The 16,734-nt window shown below is 38.1% G+C and overlaps 2 protein-coding genes and 1 long non-coding RNA gene across 4 annotated transcripts in view; all 3 read left to right on the forward strand.

Moving 5' to 3' along the window:
- LOC110052995 (uncharacterized) overlaps positions 1-16,734 on the forward strand; it is a 208,340-nt gene that overhangs the window by 24,819 nt on the left and 166,787 nt on the right. The window lies entirely within an intron of this gene.
- Positions 4-11,378, forward strand: LOC110052997 (protein arginine N-methyltransferase 5-like). Of its 2 annotated transcripts, XM_020759181.2 has the most exons (22): positions 4-124; positions 316-431; positions 964-1,049; positions 2,134-2,265; positions 2,912-2,977; positions 3,434-3,480; positions 3,876-3,925; positions 4,027-4,137; positions 4,755-4,807; positions 4,931-4,978; positions 5,193-5,234; positions 5,815-5,886; positions 6,224-6,301; positions 6,857-6,915; positions 7,066-7,188; positions 8,246-8,330; positions 8,801-8,891; positions 9,300-9,409; positions 10,083-10,176; positions 10,281-10,397; positions 10,999-11,063; positions 11,153-11,378. In XM_020759181.2, exons 1-22 carry the CDS (start codon positions 39-41, stop codon positions 11,303-11,305), a joined length of 1,884 nt encoding a protein of 627 aa, XP_020614840.2. In that variant the 5' UTR covers positions 4-38; the 3' UTR covers positions 11,306-11,378. The 2 variants fall into 2 exon arrangements, with proteins under 2 accessions (XP_020614840.2, XP_020614842.2); XM_020759183.2 differs by lacking the exon at positions 316-431 and having other exon boundaries at positions 5-124.
- On the forward strand, positions 11,511-16,725 carry LOC110053000 (rhodopsin, GQ-coupled-like). Its single transcript, XM_020759186.2, has one exon. It carries the CDS (start codon positions 14,710-14,712, stop codon positions 15,754-15,756), a length of 1,047 nt encoding a protein of 348 aa, XP_020614845.1. The 5' UTR covers positions 11,511-14,709; the 3' UTR covers positions 15,757-16,725.

Below are 16,734 nucleotides of genomic sequence, written 5' to 3' on the forward strand. Positions count from 1 at the left end.
ATAAGTTTGGCTGCCCAGTCGAAGGAGTCAGTTTCAAAATGGCGGATCAACGTGTGTCATGCGGTCGAGATTTCTTTTGTGTTCCTGACCTTGCTGGAGCCTTGAAGAATGCTACGAACGGAGGGTATAGATAAAATAACTTAAATTCATCTCAAAAGGCATTAGTTTGAGAATTAACGAGGGAATAGAATAACCAGCAGTTAGTTAAACACATACATGTCTTCTTCTTTGTAGTCGCATGTAGACATGCTATTTTAAAGTGGTCGCAGGCAGATGGAGTTTTATTTGTAATTAGCCTTACTTTTCAATTTTTAGGTTTGATTTTATCTGTGCTCCTATCTGTCATCCAAGATACCGAAGAGAATTTTTAGACCCAGTTCCCAATCGAACAGGGGCTTTCACTCGATCAGATCTGGTACTACCTAGTCAAGGTAACAAAGCTACACCGGTGAAGGGTGTCTGCATAGCCACATACTTTATGTATGCAACAAAAAGCAACGAAAGTCGTAGGCGTAATTAAGTTTGGTGTTTTACTCCAAGGGGAGGGGAGAGGGATACTCTTCAAAGTTTTACACGGGGAGAACAATAAGCATACCCAGAAGACATGTTAACCTAAAAATCAAGTATTCTTTATTCAGTTCTGTAAATTACAGATTTCCCTACACTTTCCTATACTTCAACTTGCAAAATCCTTACTCTTTCAGATACCTGAAGCCTGAAAAAGGTATCCTTTTCAGGCAAGGCCTGTACCCCCTGAAATCTTACAGTCTTCATATATTTCCCGGCAGCAAGACTTTTACAATCAGATTCCAGTGCATAAACCACAACGCTACATCATGTACTATTATATTACCAGTGCATTTGTGCAGTGCAGGGTCATGATAATATTTAAAGTCCTTTTGAGATTAATATTGTAATAATCATTTGGATTACCAACAAAGGTTAATATGAAATTTCTTTCAGATTGGAACAGCCTGATTGTTGGTAAAACCTCCCCTTGGCTGAACTTAGATTCACCAAATGAGACTGTGAGAAAAAATTCTGAACAAGTAGGTCACTGTCTTGTGTTTTTGGAGCTTGCTTTATTGATTTCCTCCTTCAGTTGCCCATTTTCTTTTTAATATCAAATGTGTCTTTTGGCAAGTCCTCCAACTACCATCCTGGCCATAAGTTGTTGGGACACCTCCCCTTTTGCGTCCTAAAACCCACGATTTCATCTACGTCCTTGATGTTTTAGAAAAAAAGATGAATAGAGGCAAGTTTAATTGACTCCCCTCCCCCTAGCAATGTTGAAAGAAAATGAAGCTATTCTGAAGACTAGATCGGATGTGGTAAAAAAGGAAAAAGGGACAATAGAAAGTGGTTAGACAGTTGTGTTGGAACCGAACGTGATTGCTGGAAAATTGTTATTATTGGAATAAGGAATGAATATCTATCTTATCATCTCTTTAGTTGTGGAATACAGTTCTAGGAGGGAAACAGGTCTTGAAACATGGCTATTCTGAAGCTATTGTCAAGGTTTTTTTTCTTCAAGATTTTTATCAACTTTGACAGGGGGAGGGGGGTAGGCGGGCTTACGCAGTCTTGGTCTTAAGAGAGGCTGCCTGTGAAGTCATCTGCCGTGAACTGTCCCAACACTTGTGACCAGGATTGTAGTATTGTTACTCTTTAAAATCACTCATTATCAACCTAGAGGCACATCTCTAAATCACTTTGCTTAAAGGGACTACAGGTAATGCAGGGCAAATTTAACATTAATTGAAATATTGTGGCTCCAATTCTGTGGAAGAACTGAGAAAAGCACAGAAAAACTAAAAAGGGGCTTGGACGCACAAAATTGGAGAAAATTAAAGTAGACTACATTGGGGTAAACTTAAAACAATGTTGACTCAACTCATTTCAATTTTATCTATCTAATTTGTACAAGTGCCATTTATAACTCTTAGAAATCATCCTTCATTGTCATATGGTTATTATTTTGTCATTAAAATACTGTTGCTCTGCCAAAAAGAAGTTTATAGTTCCTGATTAACAAAGATAAACTGACTAGTTACTTATTGGTAAACCATAGTAACTGTGACCTAGCCTTTGTAACGATCCTTCCTGATTAGAATCCTTTCTGCTCTTTTGCAGGCCTTGCATCAGGAACTTTGTTATTCTGTTCACTTGAGTCTTCCAGCTGTTCTTGTTCCATTAAAAAGCTTCAACTGTGCCAACCTCGCTCATCACATCAATGCAAGTATAACTGACACACATGTGCAACAGGTCAGATATGAAATGACAAATTTCATGCATGTTCATTGACTTGACTATGATATTTACAACTTGCTAAAAATTAAATGTGAGGTTTACTTGGAATCAGAAGTAGCAAATTTAGTGGGAATTGATTTCTTAAATAATAATAATAATGATAATGATGATGGTAAAAATGTTTATAGTGCCAGTTTCCTTTAAGTCCAAAGGCACTTAATGTAACTTCTTCAATTTTTTCACTTTGTTTTGCACTTACATTTTGAAATTACAATATTAGCATAAAAGAGAAAAAAGATACATGTATAACAATTAAAGGTGACAATGGTACATAGCTTGTGCATGGAGGCTAATAGAACTGCGAGGTAAATGAGTTGGCCTCCATCTTGTTTGAGGGAACATAAAAAAACATGGGACTAGAAGGAGAGATTACTATGTATAAAAAAAGCAATTAAGATTTTGAAATGATAATTATTGTGGATTATCAGATTTAAATTAATGATCATATTTCAATTAATGGTCATCATAGTTTTATTTGTCATATATTCTAAAGCCACGAGACAGTGGTTTTGGGGGTAATTGAGATGAAGAATTTGTCTTACAATGATAGTATTATTGTTTATAAGGCATCCAATGCACATACTTGTCTGTGGTTTTCTAGGTGTGGGTTCATGTGCCTATGAAGAGTCCTGAAGATGAATGTGACAAACACTTGTTTGAAGATGAGGTACAGTTGTATAGTATGTACATTGTACAATCTCTATAAATTATGCTATATATTTTGTAAATAAATGTCATTATTAATTAAAAGTTTGGCATATTTTTTCATTGTGCACTTTGTGCTTTAATTGCTTCCTTGTTATTGTTTCCAGCAGTGTTTAAAACTTATGAAGAGTGCTGCTGACTTTTTCACTCAAACAAAGCACTCTAAAGACTTTTTTTAAATTTGGAATTTTTGTTATTGAATAGATACGATTAATATTTAGTAACTGGCCCCTATGTTATACAATTTAGGGAGTAATCATGCAGGTACATGTTATTTCAAACCGTCCCCACACTGCATTTATCTGATTTTGAGATTAATCCCATGATTACACCCTGAATTGTACTCCACTTGGACCGATTATGCATTACTATTACTGACTTTATGTAAGTTGACTAAATATAATTGTGACATTTGCAGGATGAAGTTGTAGTGAACAACATGTTGGAGAAAGATCCATGGCAATGGTATGATTTTTTTTCTGGTTACTGGAAATTTTGATGCCAAACTGATGAATTTTTGCTACCAACGGTACTGCAAATATTCCATTTATTAGCATGTTCTTCGCTTTGGTGAAGATCAACCAAAGATTTCTGAATTTTCTCTTAAAATATCTCCAAAACAATATTTCATTTGTCTGATGGCATCTTGTTGATTCTTCAAATAGGTTTATTAATACAATCATGTTCTTTCTATTTTGTAAAAATTCAAAAATGGGCCAGAGGCCATTTGAGTGTTTCTAGTAATCATTTTATGAACATTACATGTACCAAACATTATGGAAGACCTCCAAAAGATTCTTGTCATAGCAAGTATCTGAGATACGTGTTGATGCTTAAAATTAATTAATTTGACTCTGTAGGTGGAATGTATTTAGAACTGTCTGTGGAAACAATAGAAAGGTTGGCTTAGGTAAGTGCATGATAAGTAGTCTTTTTTGGAAATGAAGCAAAATGATCAAGTGCAAACTGTTGTAATCATGATGACATGTGTTTTATGTTGAATTATTTTAGCGTTAGAGATTTCTGCTGAGCTGCCTTCTGAGGAAGAGTTGGAAAGATGGTGTGGAGAACCAGTCAAAGCAGCAATCCTACCTACAAGTTTATTTCTTACAAACAAGAAAGGTGTGTGATTCAACACAGGGAATAAAAGATAAACTTACCTTTATTGATCATGTCTTGTGTTTTATGGTGGAATTTGGTCAGCCTAGTGGAAGGTCTGGAACTGAAAATTTAGGAAGTCTGGGACAGCTGGGAAAAATGAAAAATTCTTGAAAGATCCAATCAGTCATGAGAGTAATAAAGTGCTATTTTCTAAGAGTTCCGAGAGATTTCAGAATCCCTTACATTAGCTGAATGTGAATTTAATATTTGAAAATAGACACGACTGTGATTCATCAGAATTTTTCACAAATGTTGAATGAGTCAACTTGTCCTCACAATAGACATATTGCTGGTATCCATTTATCAGTATATATCTACAGCTGGGTGAAGAGGTAAACTTTGAGGGAGATAGCTTCTTACCTAGAAACACAATGCAATGACCATGGCCAGGGCTCAAACCTGGAGTCCATCACATTCACCATTATATCATCATACCTTTCATACAAGTTCTGAGAACTTGCATGAAGATAGAATCCATTGCCTAAGTATGTACAACTATATGTAAATTTAGCATAGTTTAGTTTAATTGTTAAGGGATGTTGTCAGAAGTAAAGAGTCGATAATTTCTTTATTGTTAGGTTATCCAGTTTTGCCGAGGGCTCACCAGGCACTTGTTAGGAAATTGTTCAGGGTGAGATATTTATTTTGTCACAAAATTAGTAAATTTAACTTGTTATCATTTTAGGTATAGTGAAAGCATTTTGTAATTGTCTGACTTAATAGTGTAAAAGTCAAGTTTTCACCTTTTTTGCAGCTGAATACTCAGTTGATCTTGACTGGTGTCAATAAGCATAAAGACAAGGTATGATTATTACTAATTACAACTATAGATGATTTGTTTTAATATCGAGTCTCAGACTCTTTCACAAGTAATATTATCCTTGAATGAATAAATTAGAAAATGTCATTTGACGTTGACTGAATTCTGTCTGGATTCTGTAAAAACGTAATGTGTCATTGACAAGGTCAGTGTCATAATTTATAAGAATATTTAATCCTTATTTTCTCCTCTGCAGGGACTGGGATTTTATTACCAATACCTTGCTCATCTTTATCAGGTACATATTTTGTTTAATTAAAGAAAAGGCTATCTAGTACATTACTTGTAGTTTTTGTATGTGGCCATAAATCTTGTTGCTCACACTTTGCATCTCACTACTAGATGTTTTTGTTACTTCACTTTCTTCTTGCAACATAGAATAACAATTTTAAGTCTTTGAAGGAGAATAGTCCAGACAGTCGAGACGTTGAGTGACATTACATGACTAAGGAGGATTTAGATAGTTTTCTTATGGTCGAACAGCAACTGTCAGAAATTTCTATTCATTCCATATTGAGCACACCTGGCACTTCCAGAGAAAACTCTTTTGATAACTTCAATATGCCCCTAAGATTCTAAAACATAACTGCAGTTATTTTTATAGTCTAACTCTGTTTCAGAAATAAATTTGCTGTTGCTATTAATAGCAATCTACATCACGAGGATACAAAAATACCCTGGGCACTACTCCCCTACCTTGTGAGTTGAATGTAAGTAGGTGACCCCCCCTATTATTCCATTCCCCTCCCCCTCCCTCTTGCACTGCATCTTGTAGTTACATAACATTGGAAATAAGAAGCGTTTTGTGAATTCTCCAGACCCAGCCAGAGTTGGACAATGTGAGTCAGTTTGCCAAAGGATATGAAGATTACCTACAGTGTCCCCTTCAGGTACATCTTGGTTTCTGGCCTGGTGAATAACCAGTAAATTTATTGATGTGCATAAATTAGCCATTCACAAGCATTTGGGTAAATCAATGAAGTTGTCCTTGTTTTAACTTGTCTTATTTTATTTTTAAGAAGCAGTCATATTGAAATTGCACTGCATGCCATGCCATGCCATGCCAGGTCATGATGTTATGTAGCACTCTGCTTGCACTACAGGCGTATGAAAGTACAAATGCTTACAAGATTGATGAAGACTTTATAAAATAAAGAATTTATGCAAGTAGTATCAGTTTAAACTAATCTACATTTCTGATATGTTTTTCTTTTTACCTTTTTCTAGCCCTTAATGGACAATCTGGAGTCTCAAACCTATGAAATATTTGAACGTGATCCTATTAAATACCGACAGTACCAAAGGGTAAGGTGCTATGTTCTTAACCTATGAATCCCTGATGTCAACATGAAAATTCTTGTTACTGGTTTCTATACAGTTGTATCTATTCTAGTTTGGAGAATTTAAAAATACATCTCTTGTTGTGCATTTTCCTAGGTACTCCATTCTCCAGACCCTACCTGCCTTGCCTTAATGAGGATATTGATAAGAAAGTAAATCCTGATCGTGCTAGAACTGAATAGTTTTATGAGTACAAGGTGGAGCAGGACAAGTCTGAAAAAGAGATTTACTGTTATGAGAATTAACTGGCCAAGATGGCTGTTATAGGGTGGCTCCAATAGGCCCATTCCTCCATATTAAAATAATTATAACCTGACTCTAAAGCTTAGGGGACAAAGCAAAAGAAAGTGCATCAAGATTGAGGCATAAATAAATAATTCCTTTTTTTTATTCCCTAAGCCTCAATGGCATTATAGAATTTAACATATCAAAACTGGCCTGTCAGAATGAAGCAATCAACTGCTTGTGAAGAATTATTTTTAATGCGTAATATTATTCTATTATGTTATTTCTTTGTAGGCTGTGCATCAAGCATTACTTGATAGAGTTCCAGAAGACAAGAAGGACTCTGTTGTGACGTAAGTGTCATAACAAGTAATTTTTGAATTTATCAGTTTTACCATAAAAAGTTAAGATTTGTTTGGTTGGCTAATTTAGTTTTCAATATAATAAGCACACAACACAGTTAGCGGTGCATCATTTACTAAATGCTCTCTTTACCTTGTCAGGGTGGTAATGGTGGTGGGTGCTGGGCGTGGTCCTCTGGTAAGAGCGTCACTGGCAGCAGGTGAAGAATCAGGTCGAAAAGTCCGGGTGTATGCAGTGGAGAAAAATCCCAATGCTGTTGTCACGTAAGGTTCTTGATCACATAATTTATGTCATATGCCAGCAAAAGTAGTATATTTGAGCAAAACTTATATTGATAACCGTAATGTTATGACCTTTTCAGACAGCCCCAACAATTCGATCCAACTGTTGTGTGAAAATGTAGGAACTATTTGGCCATCCTGTTGGAAGCCATACCTGCAAGGAAGTTCTCTTGACAGCTCTTGGGTTCACCCCTTACTCCAAGAGAGCTAGCTTGCAGGCTATCCTGTGGGAACATTTTAGATGAAATTTTGATTCAACTCAAATGTTCATCCGATGAGTTTTAAGAACCTTAAGAAACAGTCCCAGATGTTGGCACATGCGGCGTCAGTCTGCCACAAAATGTTGATGCCGTCTGATTGGCCAGAGCTATTGAGAATCAATTGTGGTAAATAAACGGTAGCCTCCATTTGGCGGATATCCGAGCATATTTTTAAAGTCAAAGGAGGCTATTGTGTTTATTATCCTTCAAATATTTTTCGCAACATGCGCAGTTTTGAAAATTGGGGACTATTTAACAATTAGACCCGTAGCCCGCAAGGGCTACTGGTCAATAGCCCATGAGGTGAAGCCGTTTTAGTATCACCCAACTAGTCGGACAGAAGAGGCAATAATAAAGTTACAAATGCAAGTTGAAGAAATATTTATTTGGGAATAAAACGAAAGAAAGCGTCACGCACGATTGCACCAATTTCGCTACTCGAGGACTATTACTCTAGTAGCGTAGCCAATTAAAATGCAGGATTTGCATTAGTCCACTATTTGGGTGATACTAATCGGATATTCCCCTGTTTTAGCTGGGGAATATTCGGTCACGTGACGCGCTTAGACCAATCGCGCGCGAGCGAAAATATTTGATGGATTATAACAGGTATTAACGTTGAAGTTCACACTCGGCATTGGTGGTGTTTGGATAACTCTTACTTCGTCTTGCTTTTTGCAATTGAACTCAGTAGGCTTTGTATGTTTAAACTCAGCAGTCCTTGCGTTTTATCAAGTTTTCCAGCCTAGTAATCTTCGCCCTGCTTTTTTGTGATTCAGACTGGAGACTTTGAGAGAAGAAGAGTGGAATGGTGACGTCACTGTTGTGTCATCGGACATGCGCGAGTGGGATGCTCCAGAACAGGTTTGAATAATTCTGAAATAATCCAAATGTCAAACATAGTAATTCTTATGAAGACATGATTGATCATCGCAGTTATACACACAACTGAAGCAGCTACGAAATTAAAGCCTGAAAAAAAAATTCAGGCTTGAACGGGATTCGAACCCATGACCTTTGCGATACCGGTGCAGTGCTCTACCAACTGAGCTATCAAGCCAACTGGGAGCTGGTCACATTGTCAGTTCGTAATATACCCGTAGACAGCTAGGATGAATATTGTAGGCAACCTATTTGTTCCCTTTAATTTGAACGTTATCTTTCTTCATTGTTTTGTTCTTCTTTGATTATTAATTCTTAGTGAAGTATTTGAAGCTGAAGTTCATTTCGATTCCACAGTTGTTGTTTATTTGTGTTTTATTTTTCATAGTGTACAGCTCATCTTGCAAGTGTTATAATAATTGAAAAAACTAAAACTTGTATTTTGTCTGTAGGCTGATATACTGGTGAGCGAGTTGCTGGGTTCTTTTGGTGATAACGAGCTTTCTCCAGAGTGTTTAGATGGAGCCCAGAGATTCCTAAAAGGTCAGCCATGTTTTGAATTTAAAACATATTATTTCTTTCCGTTAATTGACGCGGATTTGTGTCTCTTCAGAGCAATTTTCAATACACCAGTCCTTGAACATAATTGCGTTATTCTCGCATAACTTGCACTCAACTTTGCAGCATTTTTCGTTCGTTTTCCAGTGCTGGCTAACTCTCCAAACAGCACTTAACCTCTGTAAAATCCTACAAAACAACCCGTTAATGCCCCTTACCACTTTCCGTCGAAATTCACTTCACAACTGACTACGTCGTTCAAGTGAATTGACTTTGCCGAAAGCGGCTTTCTATGGCGAGTACAACTATGATTCTGCTGCTTTGGTTTTCGTTTCTGGCAATGTGTCGAGAACATTACAATAATTCAATCTGATCATTTGTTGTTGTTTTCAGATGATGGAATAAGTATTCCCTGTGAATACACATCGTTTCTGGCGCCTATTTCTGCACCCAAGTTACATTATGAAGTATCGCAGAGTAATGACAGCGGCAAAGGACCCTTGGTAACTGATTCTTTAGTTTTGTTACTCACTGAGTTTATACAAGGAGTTTACCTCATTAGCGTTCAATGAATCAAAGCTTGGATCATAATCTGGATGTAACTGGTATTCCAGGTTAGGTTATGGGTTATGTGGACTGAGAAACACAAGGAAGTTAATCAAAAGATCTGAAACTCTCTGGAGATCCTGCCTTAGAAAGTGCAATTTATTGCGGGAATCATCAGAAATGTTCGTCAAATTTCGGCAGGCCTCGGGTGTGCTTTAGCCTGCAGAACAGGCGGATTAGCGGGTTCTAGCGCGATACACGTTTCGCGCTCGTTCTCGCGCTTCGCGCGCGCGCACGTGTATCGCGCTAGAACCGCCTGTTCTGCAGGCTAGGGGTGCTTCGACCGTCTTAGAAATACCTTCGGAACGACCGGCCGAAGCTGTTGGGGGGTCATATTTCTTCACGCTCTTCGCTGTAATTTGCAATTAACCTGCTCTCAGGCTTTTTTTTAACAAAAAATAAATAAAAAAGAACGCCTGATCACAGGTTAATTTACAATCGTAGATACAGCTTTGCATTCGTTTGATGCATTTCTGCATTTGTGTTGCGTGACAGTTGCGCTTTTTTTAGCCAATCAGATCTGAGTAGCTCTTTCAAGTGATTTTTAGCTCCGAAATATTTCTTTTCCAGGTTCCTTTTGAGACACCGTACGTGGTTCGACTTCACAATGTGACAGTGATGGCCGCTCCACAGCCTTGCTTCATCTTTACACATCCGAACAGAGGTTTGTGGTTAATTTTAGTGCCTCTGTTTGTCTACTAGAAAGAGCGAACGATGTTCATTGTCGGTGATATAAACAGAATGTGTTCTGTTTTGTTTCCCTTGCAGTTGCTAGAATTGATAATTCACGAATGAAGTCTCTTGAATTTGAGGTCAAAACAAGTTGTACTTTGCACGGCTTTGCTGGATATTTTGAGGCGATACTCTACAAGGATATCATGCTAAGTAAGTTGCATTATGTGAATCTCATATTTGATTCGAAGGAGAAGCAGATTGTCGTTTTATTTCTGCTAAGCTCAGAACGTACTTCTTTCAACTCGTGGCTCAGCCAATCAGATCAAAAGCGCTGATTTCTTAGCCAATCAGGAGCAATTCGACTAATGCGATTTTCTCGCGTTTTCCATTTGTTTTCAACTCGTGGCTCAGCCAATCAGAGTTTTCCACGCGTTTTCATGGCTCAGCCAATCAGATCAACAGCGCTGATTTCTTAGCCAATCAGGAGCAATTCGACTTATGCGATTTTCTCGCGTTTTCCATTTGTTTTCAACTCGTGGCTCAGCCAATCAGAGTTTTCCACGCGTTTTCATGGCTCAGCCAATCAGATCAACAGCGCTGATTTCTTAGCCAATCAGGAGCAATTCGACTTATGCGATTTTCCCGCGTTTTCCACTGGCCGCGTGTTTTTGCTCTGAGTTCTTATTACTGGCTATTATTGGTTCATTACTTTATACGTTGTCATAGGGATGGTTATTGTTTTGCTACTTTATCAACTATATTGCTCAAATAGTTTCTTCTTTCATACTCTCGCGTTTTTCTGTTTTCCTAGGTATCAAACCAGATACTCATTCAGAAGGGATGTTCAGTTGGTTTCCATTTTTCTTTCCCATAAAGGTGCGTGAGCTTTGCTATCTTTGAAGAAGGCAATAGCAACAAAATATTGTCTACTGTCACTAACACCATTGTTTTTGGTTATTTTACAGGAACCACAATACATCACTGCGGGCTCCACAGTAGCTTGTCACTTCTGGAGAAAGTGTACGCCGAAAAAGGTTTGGTACGAGTGGTGCATGTCACGACCCGCCCCAATCCCTCTCCATAATCCTGGAGGAAGATCTTACGTCATTGGCCTTTGATCAAGAAGAGAACTGTGTGGTGTTTTCCTGTTTGTGTTCAATTTTCAGTGTAGTAAAAAGACTTTCAATGCGATGAATTGTCTCACTTGATGAGTATTTCTTTGATTTCTATGAAGAGGGGTCTGGAGCAGTGTCTTGTTGTAATGGGAAGTTTACTAAATGTTGACAGCTTGCATTACATGTTGATGCAGTTTGTATTATTGCTATATCTCGATAAAAACGAAGAACGTTTAGGAAGCAAGTAACTGACATTTCTGGCGTTGGAGCTGATACGACAAGCGTATTGCTGTTATGAAATGGCTTCTGTTTTGGCCTTAAGTCAGAATACAAAAGCAAAAACCGACACAACGTAGAATGATTTTTTGAAGGTGTACTTAAGTCAGACTTGCCACTCCGACAGACTTGTCACAAAATCTTTCCTCAGTCCTGCTTTGCGTGACGTTGAAATTGTCTCAGGAGGCTACTATTTTCCAACGTATGTAGTGGCTGATAAACCTTTCTCGTCATTGCTTGTTTCACAAGAAAACCCATCAGAAGTCAAACTATATTTCTATCTTGACGACTTATCAATTAATAAGAAAAGTTTTTTTTTTTCAAAATGAGATTGGAAGTGTTATTGCTCTAAAGCGACAAAATGGCGATCTCTAGCTGAGTTATTCATTCTCGATTCCTTCACTGAATTGAATTCAGTTCAGTTTATATTGGAGTAATTTCGCGAGATCGATAAAGGATGTTATCATGTGCTCCTATCTTCAATCAATGTTGCTTTAACCTCGTTAGTTTTTTATATCAATTGCTGAGCTCGATCTAGACAATGAGATTAATCTTTCTTTTGCTTAAAGTATTTTTTCTTCCTTCAGAAAAAAGCCGTAATTCTTGTGACATCTGTTTGTAAAGAGAAAAAAATAAGAATTTATGACTTATTCTTTATTTATACGATGAAATTGTGTGATAGAACTATGAACATAGAGGCTGGTCGCCAAAACTCATCCAATGTACTAGTAAGGGAACCCGTCCACACTACGCCGGGGAAATTTGAAAACGCATCTTTATTTCTACTGACGGTTAGGCCTACCGTCCACTCTAATCCGTTACGAAAACGGAGGTTTTTGAAAACGCTCTTTAAACTGGAGGACTTTGAAAACGCGGGCTTTTCGTTTTTATGTGGACGGAAAACACTTTGAAAACGGAGCTAAACGAGGCCATCTCGATGATCATGTGATTCCCTGCCCGAGGTTTCCTCCACCAAAAATCCAAAATGACCGGTGATTGTTGCGTTTTCAAATTTCTCCGGCGTAGTGTGCACGGAAAACGATGCATTTTCAGAGTGAAACCTCCGTAGACGGAGCCTGAATATCGTGAAATTACCGAGCAGCTGCTGAGAAAAACGTAAACACACTTCGGTGTCTCACGTCAACTGCCATTTGGTGTGTAATCCATCAGTCACGTTTTGATGCCAGCAGCACTCGAAAAGCAAAATTATTAAAGTCACGTTTGAAGTCTTGAATAACGCAAATGATATTGAATCACGACGCTTTAATGGATTAAATGACGTTCACGAAAGGAAAATATTGAAATTGTAGTTTGTTTTAAGAGATCATTAAATTCGAATTACATTAGATGCAGTGATTTCTGCTCATAACAACAATTGATGTCACGAAACGAGATCACGAATGACAGAACGAGAGGATTAACGAAGCGTTTTCTTGGTCGGGTGTTGTCAAACTTTGGAAACTTGTCTTTCTTTTTAAACAGAATTTATTACAGAATTGCCACCGAGCTATTGTCCAACTCCATACTATGAATTCGACGCCATAATGTGTTGCTAAAGTCCACTCTCAAGCCTGACATGACAATGGCTTGGTGAATATTAGGCTCATAACGTCCGCCGTGGAACGGGCTCGTTCTCTTTTTCTGTGTGGCTGTAATCGGGGTGTTTTTAAGCTTTCAGCAACTGAATCACGCATCACGTTCACTAAACAGATAAATTAAATAGTTCGATTCCCCTACAAGGAAAAGATATACAGAACTGGCGCTCAAATTTGGCTTTAAGTGCAAATTTTTAATACTTTCAGCGGCTTTGAAAGGCAAAATTCTCTGTGCTCATTAGCTTTATATTTATCAAAAGACCTGAGTCACCGGGCTTGAGTCTCAAGGTAGAGTTTTGAAGCTGGAATATTTAACACTCAGTCTGGATAGATCCGACAGTATACGCCATGATGAAAACTTGGACTTAATTGGTAGAAATTAAGCAAAAAAATAGTAATAAACAGGGTTATTACCGTATTTGAAACGTTGCGCTTGAAATGAAAGACGTCTCGTATATTTTGCACAGAAAATAGATGATGGACTATAGATAAAAGGTAGTATTCCCCTGGTTCCCACTGTGCGGTACGTGACTTATTTCAGTGAACGTAAAAATAAAACAAACAGTCGGACACTGCGAAACTCAGTTTTGTTGTTGTTTTATTACAAAATGAATTATTAAAATATTTTGACAACTTTGTGCTTTGTTGTGGCTCGTTTATGCGTTTGCTGCTCTCAAATTTTATTGTTTTATCTTGCAAAGAAACGGGACTGTAAATATACTTTTGGTATCACTTTGGCAGGTGCATTCCGGGCAAAATTTTGTTTGATGGAGTTTTTACTTTTAATTGTTGGAGAAAATATAATAGAGGATTGCTTTGAATGTGTGAATGGCTGAAAATCAACCGGTCTTTGTTTTTGCGTCGTTAGCATGTTTTAAAAGATATGAAAAAAACAATTTTGCGTTAAAGTTTTCCACTTGTGAATATTCATTTGCCATTCGGAAGCCTTTAATATGTTTTTCAAACTTGAGTCAAGATCTTTTCTGTTTATTTTACGTAAGTATTCCCGATAAGATTTATTTTTAACGAGCTTACGAAAGATACTCGGAGTAGATCAAAATCAAATCTGCAATCGAGTTTTTTCAGATTTTTTTGATAAGTTGAACCTCATTAACGGCAAGTTGTAAACAGTGAAAAGTTATCCTCCATAGAAACAAAGACAAGAAGGTGCCAATAGTCTGATTCATAGCACACTGGGATTATTTGAGCAATTCAATTGTTTTATACGTTCTGAATGCTTTAGCCATTTCAACGCGTTATTGTGTGGTTCACTTTTCTTTGAGCGAAAGGGATACGCGAAAATACAAAGAGATGGATGTTTTTGTAATTTTTTTATTTATTTAACATTTGCCGCTGGTTAAAGTTCGTGATCAACGCTCGAAAGCCGACATACAAAAACACGTTCTCTCATCCGGCAGCCGGCGTTACGGCTCAGAGAGCACTTGTGTATTGAACGTGGGGTTTTAAATTCACGACTCACGTACAACACATCAGTTGATTCAAGTCACAGAGCGACACCGGCTGCATCTCGTTACGATGTTCAGCGACTCTCAAGACTCAGTTGTACCTGTTACCGAAGTCGTCGTCAGCGCGATTTTTTTATGTCTCATCAACATTGGAATAATCGTTGGCAATCTTCTGGTGTTGATTATCGTTTGGCGCACGTCGAAACTACACGAGCCCAATTATTTCTTCCTCTGTAGCCTCAGTGTTGCGGACCTGCTTGTGGGTTTAATTTACTGCCCGTTGCTGATTGTCAGTGTGGTAAAACAGTCCTGGGTGTTTGGGAATTTAATGTGCCATGTACATGCCGTGACTGTGAGCATATCATTGAATGCCTCCCTGATGAATCTTTGCGCGATTTCAGTGGACAGATATTATTTCATCACGAGACCTTTACGCTACAGAGACATCGTCACTCGTCGTAGAACTGTTTTCAGTATTGCGTTTGTGTGGGTTCATTCTGTTTTCTGGGCGATCGCGCCTTTATTTGGTTGGGGAGAGTACACTTACGAAGCCAGCACGGCCACATGCAAGCCGAATTGGAACGGGGAGGGACTCGTTGATAAATCATACGCACTTTGTTTAGCAGTTATTTGTTTCCTAGTTCCCGTTCTGGTAATGATTCTTGCATACGCAATGATCTACAAAACCGCTAGGAAACAGCTAAGGAACATTCAAATCCCAGGAGGTGTAACCAACAAACAATCCACAGAGAGAAATAAAGCTTCAAGAACCGTTCTCGTGATTATCGGGGTGTTTTTTCTTTGTTGGTCCGTTTATACCGCGGTTTCGTTGTGGAAACTTTTTGCTTCGTTAAGCGACCTCCCGCCTCGCCTAGTTCGTGTTGGACTTTACCTGGCTGTTTCAAACAGTTGCGTTAACTTTTACATCTACGCCATACGAGATAAAGTTTTCAGGAAAGGACTCAAGCGTCTGTTTGTGTTGTGTCAAAGTTTACGCGAAGAAGGGACTCGTTCGAATTTGAATCCCCCCGCGAAACCGAACCCAGGTCAGTCGCTCGACCATGATTTTCCCACGGCGGGCTCTCGACAGATTTTGGCACTTCAAACGACTGTTTGACAAGGCTCTTTCTCTGTGGGTTAAAAGATATTTTACTCATCATAATTCTGTGGGGGAGAAGTGACTGAGGCAGAACAAGAGACAGGAAGAAACGTCAAACAAGTCAAGTGCCAGACTTGAGCTGTCTTCTGCCGACAGGAAATTACGTCATTCTAAATTTCAGGCGCGCTTCTCCCTCTTCTTTTCTGCGTGTGACTCGTTTGTTGTTGGAGGCACGGATGAGGACTGCACTGAACATGTTCACTTGTGAAGACATAGGGGGATATAGAAGATTAACGTGATATGAACCGAGGAATGATGAATCCTGATTTTTATGATTTCTGAATTTTCTGTGGTGGCGATTTTTTTCGCCAGTCGCACTCGCTAATTTGTGATAGAGAAGAAGAACTACAGCTATCTCGAACGAAAAATGAGTAAGAAAAATGGTCGTAAAGGCGGGAGTTATTTATCGCCTGTAGTAAGCAAGAGAGTTTTATCTAGATCAACTCCCGTTGTTGTAGACTATTGCACAGAAAATTATCCAAGAGAAATTGCGCAGAAATATTAACCCTATTTGTGATATTGCCATTTACAAAAATCTATTCAGTACAAACACACAGCTTTTGATGACGTCCTTTACTTGTTCTTACAAAACGTTTTTCAGAGGTAAGAAGGTGCTCTGAAATTTTAAGTTTTTAGTCGGTGTTATAAATAGTACTTAAGCTTCTTCCTTCAGTGATATAAAGTCGTTCGCAAATTAGAAAGTACATCGAAGTATAAATAACCTACAAAGAGGTAACTAGGCTATTATTAGGACAGGTTAATTCTGCTTACCATGTCAATCAAATAATTCATCGACAATGTGACACTGATCCTAACACCAAATTCTCATATGTAACATTACAAGAAATGTATATCCACTGGTGAGGTGAATTGATTTTTAGATCTAGGGGCCTATGTTAAATAGTAATAAAATTCTGTTTTATCGCATTAATTTGT

This window comes from Orbicella faveolata, unplaced genomic scaffold (genome assembly GCF_042242905.1).
Source record: "Orbicella faveolata isolate gen_17 unplaced genomic scaffold, um_ofav_v1 contig_3, whole genome shotgun sequence".
Lineage (NCBI taxonomy): Eukaryota > Metazoa > Cnidaria > Anthozoa > Scleractinia > Merulinidae > Orbicella > Orbicella faveolata.